The sequence below is a fragment of the Oenanthe melanoleuca genome, chromosome 3 (assembly GCF_029582105.1).
Source record: "Oenanthe melanoleuca isolate GR-GAL-2019-014 chromosome 3, OMel1.0, whole genome shotgun sequence".
Taxonomy (NCBI): Eukaryota; Metazoa; Chordata; class Aves; order Passeriformes; family Muscicapidae; genus Oenanthe; species Oenanthe melanoleuca.
Genome location: NC_079336.1, coordinates 25,210,519 through 25,230,782, shown reverse-complemented (window position 1 = coordinate 25,230,782; position 20,264 = coordinate 25,210,519). Strand labels below are relative to the sequence as shown.

At 33.8% G+C, this 20,264-nt stretch overlaps 1 protein-coding gene across 1 annotated transcript in view; it reads left to right on the top strand.

Moving 5' to 3' along the window:
* The window catches only part of EYS (eyes shut homolog), a 674,079-nt gene that overhangs the window by 336,895 nt on the left and 316,920 nt on the right, over positions 1-20,264 (top strand). Inside the window, exons 29-31 of the mRNA XM_056488606.1 lie at positions 11,563-11,687; positions 15,259-15,383; positions 18,692-18,944. Coding sequence (XP_056344581.1) covers positions 11,563-11,687; positions 15,259-15,383; positions 18,692-18,944 — 503 coding nt within the window. The remainder of the gene's footprint in view (positions 1-11,562; positions 11,688-15,258; positions 15,384-18,691; positions 18,945-20,264) is intronic.

Genomic DNA, 20,264 nt, shown 5'->3' with positions numbered 1-20,264 from the left:
GTTATAGGTATGCTTGCCCTGTAAGGGAATATTCTGTACTAAGAAAAAAGAAAGATGTGAAAATATGGGGAGGAAAGTGACATTTTTTGTTTCATCTACACTAGAAATTGCATGTTTCTATACATATTCTTTTTTATCCTTAATATCTGTTGCAGTTTTCTGCTTGTATCAAGAGCTTTACTGTCTGTGCATGTGTTATGGAAGGTGTGTACTAGTAACAAAGTCTAGAGATTTTTTTTGTTTCAGTGCAGGATCTTGCAATTATACAGTATAAGATGAAAATCAACTAAGGTTCTAGCTGTAGTGTGGAGCTCTTTGTTAAAAAATCAACTTACTTCATCCCCATTGACACCTATACAATCTTTCCAAGAAGCAGCATTTAGTATTGTTCTACATGATTCTTCAACAGTCATCTGGAATAAAGAATAAGTACTTGACAAATAGCACAGTCAGTAGAATGTTTGCACTCAGATGGTTCTTCACTGTTCTTTCTTTTCCCACTAACTTCTTTTATTGTGTTTTTAGCTCTCCAAGAACTATTATTGCTTTGTCCATTTTTTCAGAAAGATGCTCTGACTTCTTCTGTGGAAATGCTGTTTTTAAGAGTTTTAACTACATTGAGGGCAGTCAAATGTGTCCCCTGATAAATAAAATGACTTGACAGTGTTCTCTACTACTATTAAATGAAGCTATATGCTCTCCTAAAATGTCTGCACCACAGAAATCGCTGTGAATGCTAGTAATCTGGACAGATTGCAATATTGTCTGATTATGCTTTTGGGGAATCTAAAGTAACAGGTTTGATTTTAAATGAGTTTTTCCTAGTCATTAAAGACATTTTTTTATATGTCACAGTTTGTTCTTGCTGTGGTAGTTCACAAATCTTCTCCCCTGACCACCACTATGGGAAAACTCTTAGTGTTTTTCACATCAGCCAAAGAAACAGTAGCTGTTATTTATTAGTCATGTTCATGGACTGGTAAGCCTGCCTTATGAGGAAAGGCTAAGAGAACTGAGTATGGTCAGTTTTGAGAAAAGAAGGCTTGGTTGAGAGGCTTAAAGGACCTTATTGTGATGTTCCAGTATCCAAAGGGTGTCTACAAAGAACGTGGAGATTCTTTTTTCAAGGAATCACATGAAAAAGATGAGAGGTCATGAGCAGGAATTGCTCCTGAGGAGATTCTGGGTGGACAGGCGAGAACAATTTTTCACAATGAAAACAATCAGCCATCAGAATAATCTTGACAAGGAAGTGATGGACTGGACAACCTTGGATACTTTTAAGATTCAACTGGATAGGGTGCTGAGGCATCTTGTCTAAACAGTGTTTTGCCAAGAAATTTTGACCAGATGATCCTTGAGGTTGCTTCCAACCTGGTACTCTCTGAAGTAACATTTTTTCCAGGTAACACTATTGTTTCACTTTTGTAAGTCAGTCTGTGTTTGGAAGGGATTAGTTTTTTTCAGTGTTTCCAAATTTCATAGAGCTTAATACTAGAAGCACCCAGCAGAACCTGTAGGTGTAGAAAGAACTACAGATATGAAAAAGAGTTAAGAAAAAAAAAAGTTCAATTAAATTTTAAGTCCTTTTTTCCTCTACTAGTCACATTAAAACTTCAGTGTCTCAACTGGAAAAGAGACATGCTTTGTATGTAAAGTCAAGAATTTACTGTAGGTCTAATTGGAATGCCAAAAAAGCATTAGTCCAGTTACAGAAGTACTAAGATTTACCATACCAGTTATTGAAATACTAAAGTTCAATCACTGTAATAATAGTTTAATGCTTGAAACACATACAAACTTTACACTTCTATTGGTTTCATTCAAGGAGAAAGGGTTATGGGTGCATTGTCATCCTGAATCCTTTGCCAAGGGAATGCAGTGGGGGCTCATTTTTTCTTGTACTTGAGGGCCTTACATTAGGGGACACTTTTAAGCATTTTCTGACATGTCCTATATCTTGCTTCTTTTGCTTTTCTTTGTTATATCTGATTTTTTTTTTATGTAAGTGATGTTTTATTTATGTTTGAATCCTGTCTTTTGTTACTCCTAAAGACATTTCCACCCAGCTTCAAATGTATCATCTCCTCAATGATCAGTAGTTATTCATGATCATTTCCTTATAGCCTTGATCTCTCATCCTGTGTTCATATTTTTCAAGGCATCAACTATTATCCAGTACTTCTGTTCCACAATACCACATAATTTATTATATGTACAAAAAAAATGTGTCACTGGAATAATACTTGTTATCACTATTGAGCTATATCAGAATTATTATAAAAAGAGACATATCAGCACACCATTGTACAAAGAAAAGCAAAACTCAAGCAAATTAGATATGAGCCTACTAGACCTAAAAAAGCTAAATCAAAGCTGCAGGAAAGCGTAAGACAAGTCCAGACAAATCAGGTTTGATGAGCCCCAGTCTACATCCTTGCAGTGTTAGGAAAAACTGTGGCTTCTTGTTCAGCAATACCATATTTACTGAGCTAAAGGACTACAAAAGTGAGACTCAAGACAAACTATGTTGATATTATTTGTAAGAACTGATAATATATTCTGAAACTGAATTTGTTGCAGTTCACTTGTTTTGAACAATTCATGGCCAAAATGACTAACACTAAGAATCACCTGAGACAGCCCCTGTGAAATGATCCCTGGGGATTCTAGCAATAAACTATGGGGAGTAGGGAGGTTGGCCTTGTCAGGGAATAGCAGCCTGCTAATGAAGTGCTCACAATTCTGCATCGTGAGTGTTTTATCTCTATTATCAGAGTGGGGAAGTACAGAGATCTTAAATAGTACTTCAAAAATTAAGCTAAAGTAGTACAGAACATTTTATAAAAGAAGGGTAGCAGCTCTCTGTGTGTAACAGTTCTCTTCTGCTCTCCTGTAGCATTTTGTGAGCGCTTAACTTATTTTGTAAACACTACTAATTAAAATCTTTCATTTTCATGTGCATGGTTCTCAACACAACCATGTACATGCAGTAATGCACACAGGTGCTAATTTAAATTGGAAAAGTAAATGAAGAACAGGCAAATAGTGTCTGATATTAATCCGTTTTTTTGTATCTTGGATTTTGAATGAGTGCCTGGATAGCAGAGAGATATGTCAAAACTGATATAATAGGAGTTTACATCAGCTAAGGACATGTCTTAACTTATTCCTTTGTATATAAGAACTATTAGTAGAAAGCTTAGAGGGATTCTGTTTGAGAAAGGATTGACCAGATGTTAGCTTTCCTCTATATGAAATCTCACTGCAAATATGAATTATTATAGCAAACAGCTGAATGGTGGCTTTTCATCAGTTCTACAAGGACACACACACACACACACACACAGATACACACAGATACACACACTCCTGCTCCTCGTTTAATTCTGCCCACACTACTGGTGTGTGAAGAAATGCATACAGTTTCCAATTGGATAGGTTAATAAAATAAAGAAAGGAGTGTGCTAACTCTAATATATTTTCATCAAGGCTTAGCCATTCTGGTTATTTTACTGTATTCATTGTAGCCTGATATTCCACAGATTAACCTTTCCTTTAACGCTGTCACACCCCACCAACTGTGATTTAGCAAGTACATAATTTATCACTTAATAAGAATGTCCGTATTAAGCACAGTGGGAGCTTTTGCTGGCAGTAAAATCTGCTTTTCTCATAGGGAAAATAAAGGCTGAATCCAAGTGGGCTGAGAAAGTTTAACGTCTCTTGTAATGAGAATGACCTTAGAAAGAATGGAACTTTTTATTAGTAAATGTTTAGTACGTGTTGTGGTTGTCCCAAAACATTCTTTGAGAATACAGACCCTAATTTGACATACATTAATTAAAGTGGCAACAATTTCCAGGGTAACTCTGTGTGTCTGAAGTAGTTAAAAAGTAGTTTTATTTAGCCTACATTGCACTGATATTAATACAGTCAGGAATAAAGCTCTAAATATAGTCTTTACTGTCCTATGGTTCCATTGTATTTTTCTTTTTTTCTATAGAGGTAATTAATTCTCTGTTCTATTAACTCTTTTACAAGTTAAGAAGAAAGATGAAGAAAGCTAAAGAAAGCTAGAAAAAAGAAACCTGAAAAGTTGCAAAGCTTCCAACTCCAATCTTGTCTAAACAATCTGAATCTGTTTTGGGGTTTTACATGCAACATTCCTCCGCTGTCAAGAAGGATGCCTTGCACTAGAGTGCAAGGTTCCAGTTCAGGATGCTGATAGGGTCACCTTTCCAAGGGGATTGAGTATAAGCTGCTTCTGTTACCTTCATTACAAAGTGTTGATGTATCAGTTCATTCTTCCTTGCATTTATTCCTGTGAATATAAATCATTGGTAATTATTTGGGGTAGAGATGGGGTCAAAACCCAGTGGCAAATGTCTAATACCTTTAAACCAGTCAGAGACTCTTGTAAGCCTATGATAAGTTCTGATTGTTAGTGAAAATATGGGGCTGTTAAAAGTTAACATATGGATATGGTCCTAACCTGTTCTAAAATTAGTTCTCCAAGAGAATGACACTATTAATTAGCCTTTTAAAAATCATTTTACCTTTTCAAAGATGTTCAATATAAACTAATGATGAATATGGAGAAGTTCTTTACTATCAGAATCAGAAAATTTACATGATCTGAACTTGGGACTCTTGGACTATGTTAATTAATTATTATATGATTTCTCCCATAATCTAAGAAAGACAGCAGAAAGGAAAAAAGATTACTCTTGTTATTTCAGACTATAGATCTGTAATAGGGACTCTGATTCTGATATGATAGGAACAGAACTTTGCATAAATAAATGGAATACTCCTTAAAGCATATACACTCAAGTGTACTAATACTAATTTTTTCGTTTTGATTCACATTCAATATTCTTTAGAATAGAACAAACATTTTCTGACCACCATGGAGAGCTATAATTTAATTTTACTTCATTCTATGGTAATTTTTTCCCCATAGTAAATAAACTTGCTTCATTCTAGACAGTACATCCAAGGAGAATACAGAGGAACAAAAGGAAATAAAAGAAGCAACATGATATTCTATATTTGTAACTTGGGGAAAAAATCATTGTCAGTGTTATAAAATTATCAATCACAGCATCACCTTTGGGAAGGGTTTTAGAGAAAATAATCTGAGAAAAGCTCTCAGGAGACGTGTAAATTCTTTAGTGGCTGCTTTCTCAAGCTCTCTCCATAGAAACATGCTTCAAAGTGCATCAGGAGAAGCAATTTTCAGTAGTATTAGTGATAAGGCAGCTGACTCATATTGCTTTGAACTCAGAGCCATTTCTCTTAGGAAGACAATTAGTTTAACCCATTAATGAAACCACAGTACCAAAATGATCCATGCTGATCCAACATAGGATCCCAGAAATCATTAACAGTTCACACTTGCACACAATGTTCTTTTTTTCTCCTATTTTTCAGACTCCAAGAGCAGTAAAACAGATATTTATTTATTTGTTTGTTCATTTGTTTGTTTATTTATTTATTTGACATCATACACGTTGATTGGGTTTTCTGCTGCTGTATCAGCAGCATCCACAATCTTCAGACTAGATGGATGACCACACAGCAGATAATCTACTTTCATGTGGTACCTTCCTTTTTCAGTGGTCCTTAGGGAATTCCTGCATCTGAGCATAATATGATAAAAGCCCAAAATCTGTAGCCAGTAAAACCTGCATGGGACAGTTTCTACTAAGCTAAGTTCATTATGAGAACTGTCCAGCACCCACAATTTTTGTGTTCATTGAAGGCCAAGGTAAAGCTCACTATGAAAACTGAGGTAGGAAAATAAATTGAAAATTTCAGTACTTATGTAGAAATCATAAGAAAAGCATGGAACCTTATGGTGGCTTAAACTTGGCTAGTTACCAGATACCACACAGCTGCTCTTTCACTCCTTCATCTCAGTAGGATGGGGAGAGAAAATAAGATGGAAAAACACAGAGGTCTAAATAAACACAGGGAAACTACTGGCTAAAAGTCTTGACTTGGGGAAAATTTTAATTTATTGCCAATTTCAAGCAGAATAGGATGATCAGAATAAAAAAGAAAAAATAAAGAAAAAAATAAACAATCTCAGCTTTGCAATACCATCAATCTCTTTTTCACAGGCTTAGCTTCACTCTTTTTTCCCAACTCCTGTACCTCTTTCTCCTTTCCCCAGATGGTAAATGGATAACAAGGAATGGATTGTTGTGGTCATTCATTGTGCAACCTGATGACAGTACGTCACATATATATTCATTTATGAGGCAACATTTTTTTAATGTGTGTATTGAGCTAACACAGGCAGATGTGTAAGATTAGAAAAAAAATACACAGAAATTAGAGCAACTACATTTGAAAGAAATAAAAAGATCTGAACATTCAAAACTTTATGAATTTCACATTGTAACTTTCAAATGAGACATTTCATTTTTCAAACAAATGTCAATAGGGCCAGGATTTTAGTTTGTTCTTGTATATCTTGAGAAAAAAAATCAGTTAAATAAAATGATGTTTGTTTTTTTTTATTTTGTCTGTGAAAAACCCTACTTAAAAGGGCAGAAATGATGCATGGGCATCCAGTAAATTGAAATTTACTATCTAAAAGGTTAGCTGTTAGAGAGTAAAGTATGATAAAGACTGATTTTTTTATTTATCACTCTAGAAAAATTTCCCCCCTGTCAAAAATTTAAAGCTTTTAGAAATCATGTTCTATTGATATACATATTTTAAATGAATTAATGATATTACTCATATTTTCTTCAAAATTAGAAAGGTTCTGCGGAAGTTTGTAGTGCTAATACTTCTCATGAAGGTCGTGCCTCAGTAATGCTAAGGGTCATGCATTGCACAGGAAATGTCTTGGATAATCCTGAAGCTGGTTAAATTATCTGATTTTCCTTGCTCTTCCTTTTTTCCTTACCAAATTGGCATATGAGCATCGATTAAATGAATTATAAGGTCCATGTTTGATTGATTTTTCATTTCTTTAATTTAGACAGTAAAAATTTCTATCACATTTGATGTTAAGAATTATGATTGAGATAATAGAGGTATGATTCCACTGGAAGTTAAAAAGGAAAAAGTTGCCTTGCAAATGTCAAGGCACCTTGTGATCCAAGATGATTAAAACTAAACTGTTTGCTATATGAATCCCAAGGTGCTGCTATATCTCAGCATCCATGACATTTAGCCAGTGACTTTTCATAGCTTGTTAATAATGTATAGAAATCCCAGTGTAAATTTGCAGTGACAGATCTGGCCTGTTACAGTAGAGCAGTTAACTAGATTTATTTTGGATAGAAAATACTGATTTGGAAAAAAAATTCATGACTGATGTCAAAAGAGATTGCACATTTACAAGACTGTTTTAGCTAAGACAGTTGATCAGGAAATGTGCTTTTCACATTCATCTATTATTCTCCCCAGCATACTAATTATCTAACCTAGAGGTATTAGCAAAACATTACCAAAATCATCAAGGTTAGCACTCACAAAGAAAAACTGATCCCCAAAAAATTTTGTAGCGTGGACTGCTCCACAAAATTCATTGATTTTACCAGATTGGCTGAGTCACATAGGCAGGTAAAGGTTACAGTACAAACATTCTCTTCTAAGTACAATTGCTGTTAATCATTGCTCCAGATAAACCTCATAAATTTCTGTATTGTAGAAACCATGTTTTTTCTGAACCTCATATCTCACTGATACACAAATTATTCATAAGCTGTAAAAGGTCACAAGGCAGATGAAGAAAGAGAGGGAGAGAGAAGGAAAAGGGTACAGGTAAGAAAAATGGATTCAAAAGATGAGATAAAAAAATTACTCAAAGAGTAGTGAGTTATAAGAGGATACACATGGCTGTAGAGAAAAATGTGGCTGTTTGGATTCTTGTTGATTTTCTCTGACTCTAAAAGTTTACTAACAAAGAAAAAATTTTACTTTGACTGTAGCCACAATTGTCATAGATCAAAATCCTTAATTTAATTCCCTCTTTTCAGTCTTCTGTTCAGCTATTGCATTGGCATATGCTCAAATTAAGATAGTTACTCCCGATAATGATTGATATAAAGGCACAACACGAAAGGGATTATATTTGCACCACAGTATGTTACCATCTATATGAGAAAAAAAATCTGCAGAGAATGACAGAAGAGAGAAAGATCTTTGTCAACATCCCTAAATGTGTCATAAATAGATTGTGAATGCATTATTCTTACAGCAAATGAGCACTACTTTTTGATGCCTTTGGTACCAAACTATTGATCTTCTGTTGATCCTTCTTTAATAGGTCAGCCTTTACAGTGCATTATCTTATTTTATCAGATAAGCTCTAGGAGTTATTTACTGATAAACCTAGGTATGCATTTACTTATAAATACATAAATTCTCTATTAGATGGTAATCAGCATAAAAGATTTGCAGTGATACCTTCATATGAAAGCTCTCTGACAGCCTCTGGTTTTTTTTAGCAGAATGTTTATATCCCAAACAAAGAAATATGTTCCAAAATATTTCAGTTATGTTTACTTCAATTTATAGCACAAGGGTGGTATTCCATACCTACTTAAATTTTCTAATAGCAGTTCTGTGATTTAAATTCTACTGTTTCAGTCCCTTCTAAGGTTCTACAAGAAATGACAGAAGGGAAATACGAATGTGGAGCAGGTAGAATAAAAATGCAATTTTTTTTTTTTTAAAGGAGTAGATATAAAGGAAGGTGGGAGTGAACAAAAAGTTAAGAAATTATTGAAGTTCTTGTCAGATCCTTAAAAGTGTTAACTTCGTTAAAACTCTTAATAAAGCGTAAAGTTTATTGCAATTTTGGGAATTTTGTGAAAGCTGCTGATACTAAGCTGTTGTTTTAGGTTACTTCTTAGTTTTTTCATAATTGCTCAGAATCATTAGTTAATAATGTGGCTGTCTTTGCAGTCATGAAACATTTTTTACATTGTATTGTGCTTTTTGCACAGGAGCAAATTGAATATTGTGGTATTCCAGTTTTAAAAAAAAAATATATATATAACATGTCGAATATGTTGAATGCTTTCAACATTCTAAAGTAGTATATAAGTTGAATGATTGTCTGACATGGTAAAAAGGGCACCTTGTACATATTGATATATGTAAGACTTGATATAATGGATATCTAAGTGCTTTCACGGCTTTAAGATTTCCATCTAAATTTCAATTTGAAGACAAAGTCCCATTTGTAAAACTTCTATTTCTCGTGGTGCCACAGTCACTCTATATTGTATTATAAATTTAATAAATATTTGGAAAGCTTGCAGTACAAAATAGGTTATTTTGCCAAACATTTATACATACACACAAGTATATATTTTTTTTTCCTAACTCAGTGTCTATAGAGTTAGACCCATGGTAATATAGTTTATATCTCTGAAGTCTCAAGACTTTGTAGATCCTTGAGTCTCTGAAGTCCCAAGCTTTTCTGAGTAGGAAATTGCACAGAGTTCATCCAGGCTGTAACCTGCAATATCTAGCTGACTCCACACTATTGATTCTCTCCATGGGAGTTATAGCAACCTGCTCCACTAATAATTCTTACTCCAAATGGTTATGATCACAGGAGCTCAGTAAACTGCTCTAGTCTTTACTAGTGTCTAGTTCTCAGCAAGTATACACACCACATATCAAAATGTGCCCAATTGAAGCAGCCAACAGGAGAGTTCTTAAAAAGACCTTTTTCAATGTTTGATTTTAAAAACTAAAAAATCAAGCCCACACACCTTAGATACACATAGGTGTAGTTGTTCTGTCCAGATATTTTACATAATTGTTTATTTCTTCCGGTTTATTCTGTAAACTCTTTTTTTTTTTTAATAAAATATAAAATTACACCAAAGCATAAAGTTACATTCAAATTGAATTAATATTGGCATAACATTCCGTATATCTAGTTGCGTTTTCCCCATAGTAGAATATTCTTTCCATCCTTTTCGTATCTGGAAAAATTTGCTCCCTTCAATTTGTTTTTTTGTCTTTTAATTTTTTTTCTTATTATGCTCTGTGGACAGCGTGAAGACAAAGGTATATGAAGAAAACTACTTAAGATTTCAGTTAGCAGAACCATCCTCTGCATTCCTTATTCCACTGAGCACAGGAGAATGTTGGGGTAATTAGTGACCAGTATGAAGTTGGGTTCTAAGTACTGGGCTTTGAAGTTTACAAATAGGATCAAAGGACCAAACTGCATCTTTTCAGTGAATTATTTTTAATGTTTTTCAACCAAAAAACAGGTGGGCTTATGGCTCTCTCATTAAGGTGTATTTTTAGTGTTTTTTCTCTCATATATTATGACTAGATATTTGAAAAATAACAGTGCTTGCTTCAATTTGTACATTTTCCAAGCAGTGTACCGTAGCTGTCATCTGTAGTTGATGCAGACTCTGACAAATTTCTTTTCTTGTTATTGTCTTGGTAGATTCCAAATTTTCATTACTCAGAGTGTATTCCATACAAAATGAAGCTAATAGAATCTAATAGTCAAAGCAAAAATAAGCTAAAATATAATTCCTGATACATAGTGCAATGATCCCTCAGGAGGTGTCACATATTTGTGTTTCATGTTTCATCCTCCTCTTTTGTTTCACAATTTGGGAAACTAAGGTAGGCACTGCAAATTATATATGCTGTATTCACTCAGGGTAGCACCTTGAGGAGTAGGTGACATGACTACTTGGATTTACTCAAAGAAATTTTGGCAATGTACTCATCTCCCTCTTAAGTAAGGCATAAACCTTGGTGCTTTTCACTAGACCCAAAACAACATATAACATGTGCACCTGGTTACTAAAAGCAGTTTTTGAAAACATTGTCTCATGTGAAATATATCTGTGTTAACACATCTCAGAGTAAGTGTTATTAATATTATGGGACCCTATTTTTTAGAACATATTTGTGTATATCCATAAAACTGGGTCTATATACACAAAGGCAAGTTTCAATAATGAGATTTTTGAACTTCATTAAAGGTTTTGTAAGTCTTTAAGCTAGATGTTGAAATCATATGGAACTACTTTGATTATCAGATAGAATTTGCAACCAAAAAAATACAGAAGAGTTTTTTTAAGAAAACTAATATTTTATACCTAGAATTATAATTAAATCTTGAGCCCTGAAGATTAGCTTTTATGCTGTAGTTTACATTTGATAGTACAAATTTGTCAGCAAGCATTTTTTCAAACATAGGCTGCAGTTATTTAGCTAAATTGTTTTAGTAGACAGTCTCCCAGGAGTACATAAAACAAGGTTTGTATTCACCTTGATAGAACCAGTACACTCTAATTGAGGCTGTTAGGCTTGATTATGATCCAGATGTGAAATTTTGGATGGGTTTTGCCATCATAAATCCATTAAAAGACCAGTGTGTATCACAGCATGAAACTTGGAAGTGTTCCAGTAAAATACTCCTTGAAACAGAAAGTAATATATGATGTCTTGCTCATACACATACTTCAGACATGTTATTTCCACACAAGGTCTTTTTTATATGATGTTTATGCATAGTATAACACTTTGAAATGTTGTTTTCTCCAGGTGTCTTGCTGGATTTTCTGGACAATTTTGTGAAATGGAAGTTAATGAGTGTAATTCATCACCTTGCCTACATGGCTCAACCTGTGCTGATCATATCAACGGATACACTTGTAAATGTCAACAAGGTAACTGCTATATGGCAGAGCAATCTTAAACAAAGATAGCTTTGAATTATAAGTGTTACTAGTGAGAAAACTGGTAAATCATATCAAGCTCTTTTGTTGTATATGAACTATATATCTTTGGCAAGTTTTTGAATAAAATCTAAAGAGAATTAACTACTCTAGTAAGCATATGAGAAAGACTTCAAAATAAAACCAGCTCACTGAGGGAGTCTGAAGTGTTATCTAAAGCCAAGTTTATACTTTATGATCTTTACTAGTGTAACTTGCTGACTAAACAGTCAAATAGCCACAGTTTAACAGCAAAATAATTACACTACTTATAGAACGAGACTGACTGAAAAGAGATTCTGAACACTTTAACTCACATTTTTATTATTATCCTTACTGTTGGTGTTGTAAGACGTACCCATGGTTATTCTGCCGGCTGGGATTAAAATAATTTACTTATAAACTTTATATATAGAATGAAAAAACGGCACTTTCTTAAAAAGTGGGAACTGTTTTCTAATTCTGACAGAGATCAACTAAAACAGCTCTAGCAGCTTGTGAAAATATAAGAGATTTAGTATTTATACAAAAGTAAAGGTCATAATAAGCCTGCATTGTCATGCAATCAGAGATTGAATCTGTTCAGGACTATTACAGTTTCCTCTCATGTCTACTAATAAAAAGCCTTTTCTCAACCTAAGTAGGATTTCTAATCCATATACATAAGTAGCATTCTGTTCTGTAAATTACTCTTAAATTAAGAAACATATGAGTACCTACCTCCTTAAACTTTAATTTTTAAAATAGTTTAAATCTGTTTACTGACTTATGCTGATGAATTATTTCAGTGATAGTATTGACACATGGTTTCTTACTGGTTATTTTAGAGATTACTTAGATATATTCTGGATGATAAATAGTCTGTAAACCCATGCTATCTACATATATCTGATCTAGTTATTTTGTGCCAAAATATTTTCACATTGTTGGTTTCAATTTACAAGTAAAAACATGTTAGCCAACTCTCCTGAAGTTGAGTAACCATATATATATTGCACTTTTCTAGAGTCTTTCTACTCATTCTCGTTGTACATTTAAAAGAAAGCACATAGTGAATTGAATACTAATATATTTTGCATTTTTTTATTCTGAATTCATCCTAATGATGAAAACTATTCAAAACTATATGCAAGAGATTTTATTCAAAAAATATGGAAGTTACTGAAGGAAATACACACGTGCATAATGAGAGTCAATTTGGCAGTTTATTAATTTATTTAATTGATAATAATGAATTAATTTCTAACATGTAAGACTTAAATCTAAGTATCTTTGGCTTACTAAAGGCTAATTATTTGTAGGACTATGTTGCATGGAGCTTAATAACTTTTAGCAATTTTTTTAGTGTAAAAGAGTAACTTGGTAGTTACTAGTTCTGATTTCACACCAATGCGTGAAAATTAATTTGACACTCGTATAGAATTCATTATAATAAAGATCTTTCTGATCTTAAAAAATCTGAGTCCTGACCTAACTTCAGTACTATATATCCACCTGGTACTGCATTTGGCCATATCCCCCTCCACCAATATTAATGACTTAAAACATTAAAATATGTAATTTTAATCATTAAAGCCCTTCACATAGAATACATTGCCAGTTCCATTTTGTCTCTTACTTTTAAAGCTTATTAAGATAATATATCAGAGATATTTTAATATAAGCATTCAAAAATTGCTCAGTAGCCAAGGAATGTGATTGCTGTCTCTATGCAGCATCGAAATTCTTGATATGAGTAGAAGAAACTTCTCTGGTTCCTTGGAAATCACTCCTACATATTTTTAAACCCCTTCCAACCCAAGTATAATCTTCCTTTCTTATGTATTCCTTTTATTAAAATCATATGTAATGTTGTAATAACATACTAACATAGGTTATTAGGGGTGAAAGATCGGTAAATTACTTTTCCACCAGGTAAATATACAGAAAAATAACCCCATGCTACAAGTGTATACATAATTTTTATGTATCTTGGGATTTTTTTAAATAATACAGTATTTTCAAATGTTATTTGAGTATTTAAAATAGCTGATGAGGTGAGAAGGCTACAGCTCTGAAAAGCAGTGAATTTCGAGTGGCAAGGGAACTTTTGAGAGGAATAACTTTTTTCGAAGTTGCACAACTGAAGAAAGGGATTAGAAGAAAAAAATATCATCCAGAGAGAGAAAGTAGAAATAGCTAGGAAAAAGTCTGCTTTTTTTGGCAGACTTTGACTGTTCACATATAATAGAGCTTATATTTCTCTTCTGAGTTTCACCTATAGAAATATGGAGCTGGGATTGGGGATTTTTTGGTCTATAAAGGCAACAATGGGAAGGAACTGGGCAGATAGTCTGATATACCCCTCAACAGATTCCCTGTTGTAATTTAATGAAATGGAAAAGGGATAGTACCAAGACTGAAATAGGAACAAGGCAGATGATTGCAGCTTTCCAAAAACCTCCAGAGAACAAAGTGAAGCATGTGGTGACAGCATGTGATACCAGGAAAGGGAATGGATTCAGCTCTGACAAATGCATTTTGTAATGGATCATGAATTTTGTCAGCTATTGTCCCAGTAGCAGGCCCCATGCCCTTAGAATAATAGATGCATGTTCAGGCTCTGTGGCTGCAGCTTCAGGCTGTTCAGGTGCAGAAGCAGCATGGAAAGATGTAAACTCTATTCTAACAGCACCTCGGACAGCTCAAAAGCAACAACAGCAACTGCTGGAACTAATAGCAGGCTCAAGGATGTGAAGCCTTTAACTGGGCAGGCTGCTCTTCTACCAGGGCAGCTAAAGCAAGACTGGAATGTAGCAGGTGAATCCATTTGAGGCATTCTCTGAGGCAAAGTCTGAACAGTGGCAACTACATTTGTAGCAGCCTAGGACTGCTAGGGGCCTTGTGGGGCTGTTGGGTTTTCTTTGTTAGTTCCTTTAGAAATAGTAAAATGAAGAAAAAACAAATCTGTGATGGGTGGTGGGAATATCATGGCAGAAAGTGTGGTGTTCTTCAATAACTAATCATATTTTACAGAATTCTGGGTTTGTATGTACCAAGCAAATGGACTGATTCCATTTCAGCTTAGCCTAAGGAGCATGTTCAAGACAGGCTTAAATTACCTGATCGAAAACACAGCTTCAAGACAAGCATTTAGCCTCTAATTTATGGTGTACTTACTTGTAAAAGAGATTTTCGTAAGGAATGTATATCAATAAAATTTCCAGTAATCTGACTAATGAACTGTAGAAAACAGAATCTCATAGTGTTAAACACAAAGCTGTTTTTCTCAAAAATTGTCCTCCTCATTGATCTGGCACTGTAATCTCAGAGTTTCTCTTTTTAACTTCTTTCCTTTATTGTTTTTCCACTCTGAGAAACCTGCCCAAAAAAGTTCATCCTATAATGTATATCTCTATATTTGTGAGAATGGATGTAGTTACCCATACCTTTGTTCCATTGATACTCTGTAAATGGAATGTGAATTTTAACAAGTCTTGCTTTGGGGTTTGCTTTGTTTTGTTTTGGTTTTTTTTCCTAATAGGATGGGAAGGCCTCCATTGTGAGTTGGATGTTGATGAGTGCATATCCAACCCCTGCATACATGGTATTTGTGTTCAGAAAGAGCCCAGTTTTGGTTATGCCTGTTTTTGCAAGCCTGGATTTGTGGTGAGATGCTGAAACCCTTATCTTTCCTTTTACCTGATTATCCAGCATTGCACAGAAAATCCTATATGTAACCTTTCTCTTTTTAAACTTGCTCAGAATTGTTGATATACTTCTTGATTGAAATGGAATCACAGAGGTGGCATATGCTTTGTTCAAGGAATTCACCAGGAGTTTCTCCCTGTTCCAGTGACTCTTTGTCTACATTTTTGTAAAGTCTATATATTATCATAAGGGCTTGGTAGATAAAAATGGATGTTAATAATATGAATAATCTAACAAAATTTACTGAGAAACTATCCTGAGAAGAAAAAGCTCTCTCATAAAAATTAATACCTTTTTTAAAAGGTGTTTTTACAGAGTAGATTGGGTAACATTAGTACTTTGCACAGACCATGGTAACTGCTGTCTTTTTGTTTTCTAAAGTAAATTGGCTTTCAAAACAATGTCAAATGATGATGAAGGATATATCACTTGAGAGCCATAGTCCTTTTATATGGAAAACAGTCAGATCCTTATGTTAAAATAATCTCATTTTTTCATTAAATATTCATGCTTATCTCACATGAACAACTGTAATGGAGAAGATCAGTTACACAAGCTTTTACCATTTATGTCTTACCAAAGAAAAAAAAAAAAATTCTAAATGCCAAATAAAACCACCAGAAAGACTAAAATCTGTTTAGAGAAATTATTTTTTCAATTAGTGCAAAATTTATTGGTACAAGTCAATGTTGTGTGACACTGTAGAGGTAAGAAGTACAGATAAAACCAAAAAATGGGTTAGAAAGAGGAGAGATTCATTGTTATTCAAATTACTCTTCTGAATGTTACCCTGGTCTAGGGAGTCTTTGATTTACTTATTGCCAAAAGTTGGAATGATATCTTTGGTGAGTTACCAGATGCTAGCTCTGCTTGTTTTCTTCCTGTTTTCTTCCCAAAGTATTCATTAATAGCTCACTGATGATGGAGCTAGATAGTTATTTGACCCATGGGGGCAGTTTTTCTGTTAGTACATAGCTTGAGTATTAATTGCACAGTATGTTGCAGAACAAACAATCCCTTGCAGAAGGAAAAGTAACAACTCTTTGAAGCAGCTCAAATTTAAGATGTATCATCTTTGATTTTTATTCCATTATTCATTTTTCCATCTTCTATGATTTGGGAAGGAATACAGAAATGAGAAATGAGGGAACCACCACAGAAATGTTTTTAACATACCTATCTTCAGCATCAAAAATAAGAAGTTGTGGTCTAATCACCTCAAGAGGTATATTTGTAAGGTCCCAATGGGTTTTTGTTCTTAACCATGAATAAGTGTGGAGTGGAAACAGTGAAATTCACAGAGAAATAAGTATTCAAGGAACTCCAGCTGCAGTGTGTATGTAAATCTTCTGCAGTCTATGTCTGTACTGCTACACAAAGTATGGATCATAAAATATAGATTGTGAAACCTTTCATAAATTTTGAGAAGAAAAGCATAACCAGTGGTATATGAAATAAATGTTTACCTTTTAAGTAGAACCATCTCTAGACATATACCTGCTTTTAAGTACAAATCTGCACAAGCTAAATTATTCCATCCCCCTGCATGGAAACTGTTAAGGCATTTACAGGCACTTTCAGTGCTATCAAATTTATCTATGACTTCTTAATGTACCCTTCATGCACACTGGAGGTTATCCACATCTGCTTTGTTTCTATGAGTCATAAAATCGTAATCAAATGCTCTTCGCCATTAAATGTAGTAGCCATAAAAACGTACTAATCTGTCACAGGGAAGTCAGAGTGAAACATAAGTTTTATAAGATTAAGAACGATTATGAGCTTGCTCACACTGATCATTTATTCTATGCGTGGAATTGGAAAATCACAAGGAGGAAATGCATTGAAACTGACATATTAATTGGCCTGTTGTTCCTTTGTGCTTTGGAATACCAATACAGTGAGTGATTTTATAGGATGCCATGAATTTACCAGATAGCTCATCTGCTTGCCAAAACAAATTAAGAAGTTGATTGAAATAAGCATAAATGTATCTAAATCACTCCAAACTCATCAATTTAACCTCTTCTGTTTTAAACCCCGAATAATTTAAACTACTTGTTTCAGTTTTAGACAGTTTTCATGTCTACATTTCTTCCCCTCTCTCTCTTGTCCTTCCTATTGTTTCTAAATATCATAAATTAATATAATAGAATTGACAGAGATCTCAGAAAATGTAAGTTGTCCCAAGTTCTATGTGAATGGTTAGCCAGACAGACATGAAAGATTATTTAAGCATTTGTCTGAAGGAAAGTATGTAATGAGCACATGCTTCTTGAGCTCTAGAGAAAGCTTCCATTTTTTTACATGTACCCCAGCTGCAGGAGAAGATTCAGTCAGAAATTATGTCATGATGATATGCTGTCAGAGATGTATGTTTTCAGGGATGACAGTGTGTGTCTTTTAAATAGTTTTCCAAATATGTAGTATCCTTCTAGGATAGCTGTCAGGTGTCTCTCTTCATGTAGCCTATTAGTTCATTACAACAGAAGTGAAAATAAAATGAACTCAGACCTGACTTCAGGATATATTTATTTCACACTTCAGGATTGCATTTAATTCAGATAATCATTCCTTGCCTTTTTTACAGGCCATTGAATATGAACATTTTTACTTTATTACTAGGGAGGATATTTCAGACTTCCCATGAATTGTTACTCTTGATAAAAATACTAAATGATGCCCAGTCTAATTTGAGACTTCCTCTATATTTTTCCTTTTCTAAGCATTATCTGTGAATGCAAGGTATTAACAGTTAGGGATCTGTGCCTAGATTTGGTAACAGACAACAAACAATGGACTGCAATGTACAAAAGGAAAGAACTTTAGCGTGCAAGTCAGAGCAAGCCATAGGTTTTTAGACAGCAGAGTCCTCTGTAAAAGGTCTTTTGTAAACCTACATACTAACTGAAGATTATTATTTTAATCAGTTTTAATTGCTGATAACAGTATTGTCTTTGATACTTGTCTTTGATACATGGCAATTACAAGTCTCTAGGGAAGTTATTTTTATTGATAATCAGAGTAAAAATGTCACTTAGTTAAAATTAAAAATACATTATAACTATAAATATAAATACAAAATAACTATACTATTAAATTAGTTAAGGACTATTTTCCACATGATATTTACTTCTGAAAGCATAAACAGCTCAATATAATAAAAAAATATTTTAGAATCAAAAGAAAGCAATAGTTGTGACTAACATCACTACAAAAAGTAAACTGCCTTCAAAAAATGGCTTTTTTTGAAAACTCTCTTTCAGGGACGAAGCTGTGAGCTTAATTACAATGATTGTCTTATACAGTCCTGCTCCACTGGGTTTCTTTGTGTTGATGGAATAAACAATATCACCTGTTTACCTACTGTGCCCCAAAGCAAGAAAATTCTCACTGAAGTGGCTGAAGTGTTTCCTGCTGGAATTTTAGACAATGACCTTCCATCAGCACTGCCTGTATCTATGGAATTTTGGTCTAAACATGTTTCTCCTGATTTTCATACAGGAGAGGTGTCCCAAGGTAAGTAGAAAAAGCTTCTGAACAAAGCATATATCAAACTTCTTTCCTTGTTAATGTTTCTAAAATGGTAAGGATATTGAAAATATAATTATTTAAATTATTAAGAGTTTTTTTTAATTTCATGCATTCCCTTCTATTTTTTTTTTTTTTTATTTACTCCAAAATGCCTTCATAATTGCACCTTTATGTAACTGTAAAATTATTCTTCTCTCCAAATAATTTTTCCCAGCGTCTTTCACATCCAGTAAGGAAAACTCCACTTTCTCTAATCTGGGTTTTCAGTTCTCAGTGTACAATGTCATATGCCTCATATTGTGTTCAATAGACTCTGATTCTAATGTCAATCTTCACCTCTTCCTTGGCTAGTCAGCAGGAGAGAAAGATAATTTTTCTTACTCCATGGGAATTTTGATTATTTTTTCCTATTTCACGTGTTTTCTGAGTGCTTCTTTTTCTGTGCATCTAGATGTTTTTTGGACTAGAAAATATATTAGACAAACCTCTCAAAACCTCTGCCACTCTAATAGTTTGTAGTGATGCTTTTGGGAAGTCAAAAATTGCTTGTCCTGTTATTTTGAAAGCATTTGCAAAAAAGTCAAAAGTAACAGAAGTGCAGCATTTTATTGGGAAGATTGCACCTTCATTGTGGCCTCTCCATACTACTAAAAATAGCATTATACAGGTAGTGTGTGTCAGGCATTCATTCTCTTTACAGATAGTTTCAGAATTTTTTGCTTATATACCTCTTCAAAGTGATTACTTTTATAAAAAATAAGCTGAGTCCTGTTTTGGTGGAGTTTATTTTGCTTGTTTGTGCATTTTGTTTTGGTTTGGGCTTTGGTTTTTTTTTGCTGTTTTTGGATTGATTGATTGATTGATTGATTGATTGACTTTACCACTTGTCTGCTTTTCCTTCACAAGAATCACATACTCATCTTCCATTTTTGATGGATATTGCCTGTCTATATTCCTTCAAAAACTGTCTCTTTATAATCATCATTTTCATCACTTATGTTCTTTAAAGAGGCAAATATAAACTTGACAAAATGATTAGGTACTGTTAAACGGCTGACAATAGAGGAAATTCAGCTAATACTGAAGACAAAACTGCATGATCCATACATGGAGATCTGTAGTTCATGAGGTCAGGGTACATTCTGAAGCATTCTGATGAGTAGTGTATCACAAGAACTATTTTTCGTCGACATAGTAAATAGTAGTTCTGAGTTCAAAACATATCTATTTCTAAATGTATGTGAGACTCCTAAAATATTTTTAAAACAATCTGATCAAGTGTTCTTATGTGTATCTTCTTCCTGC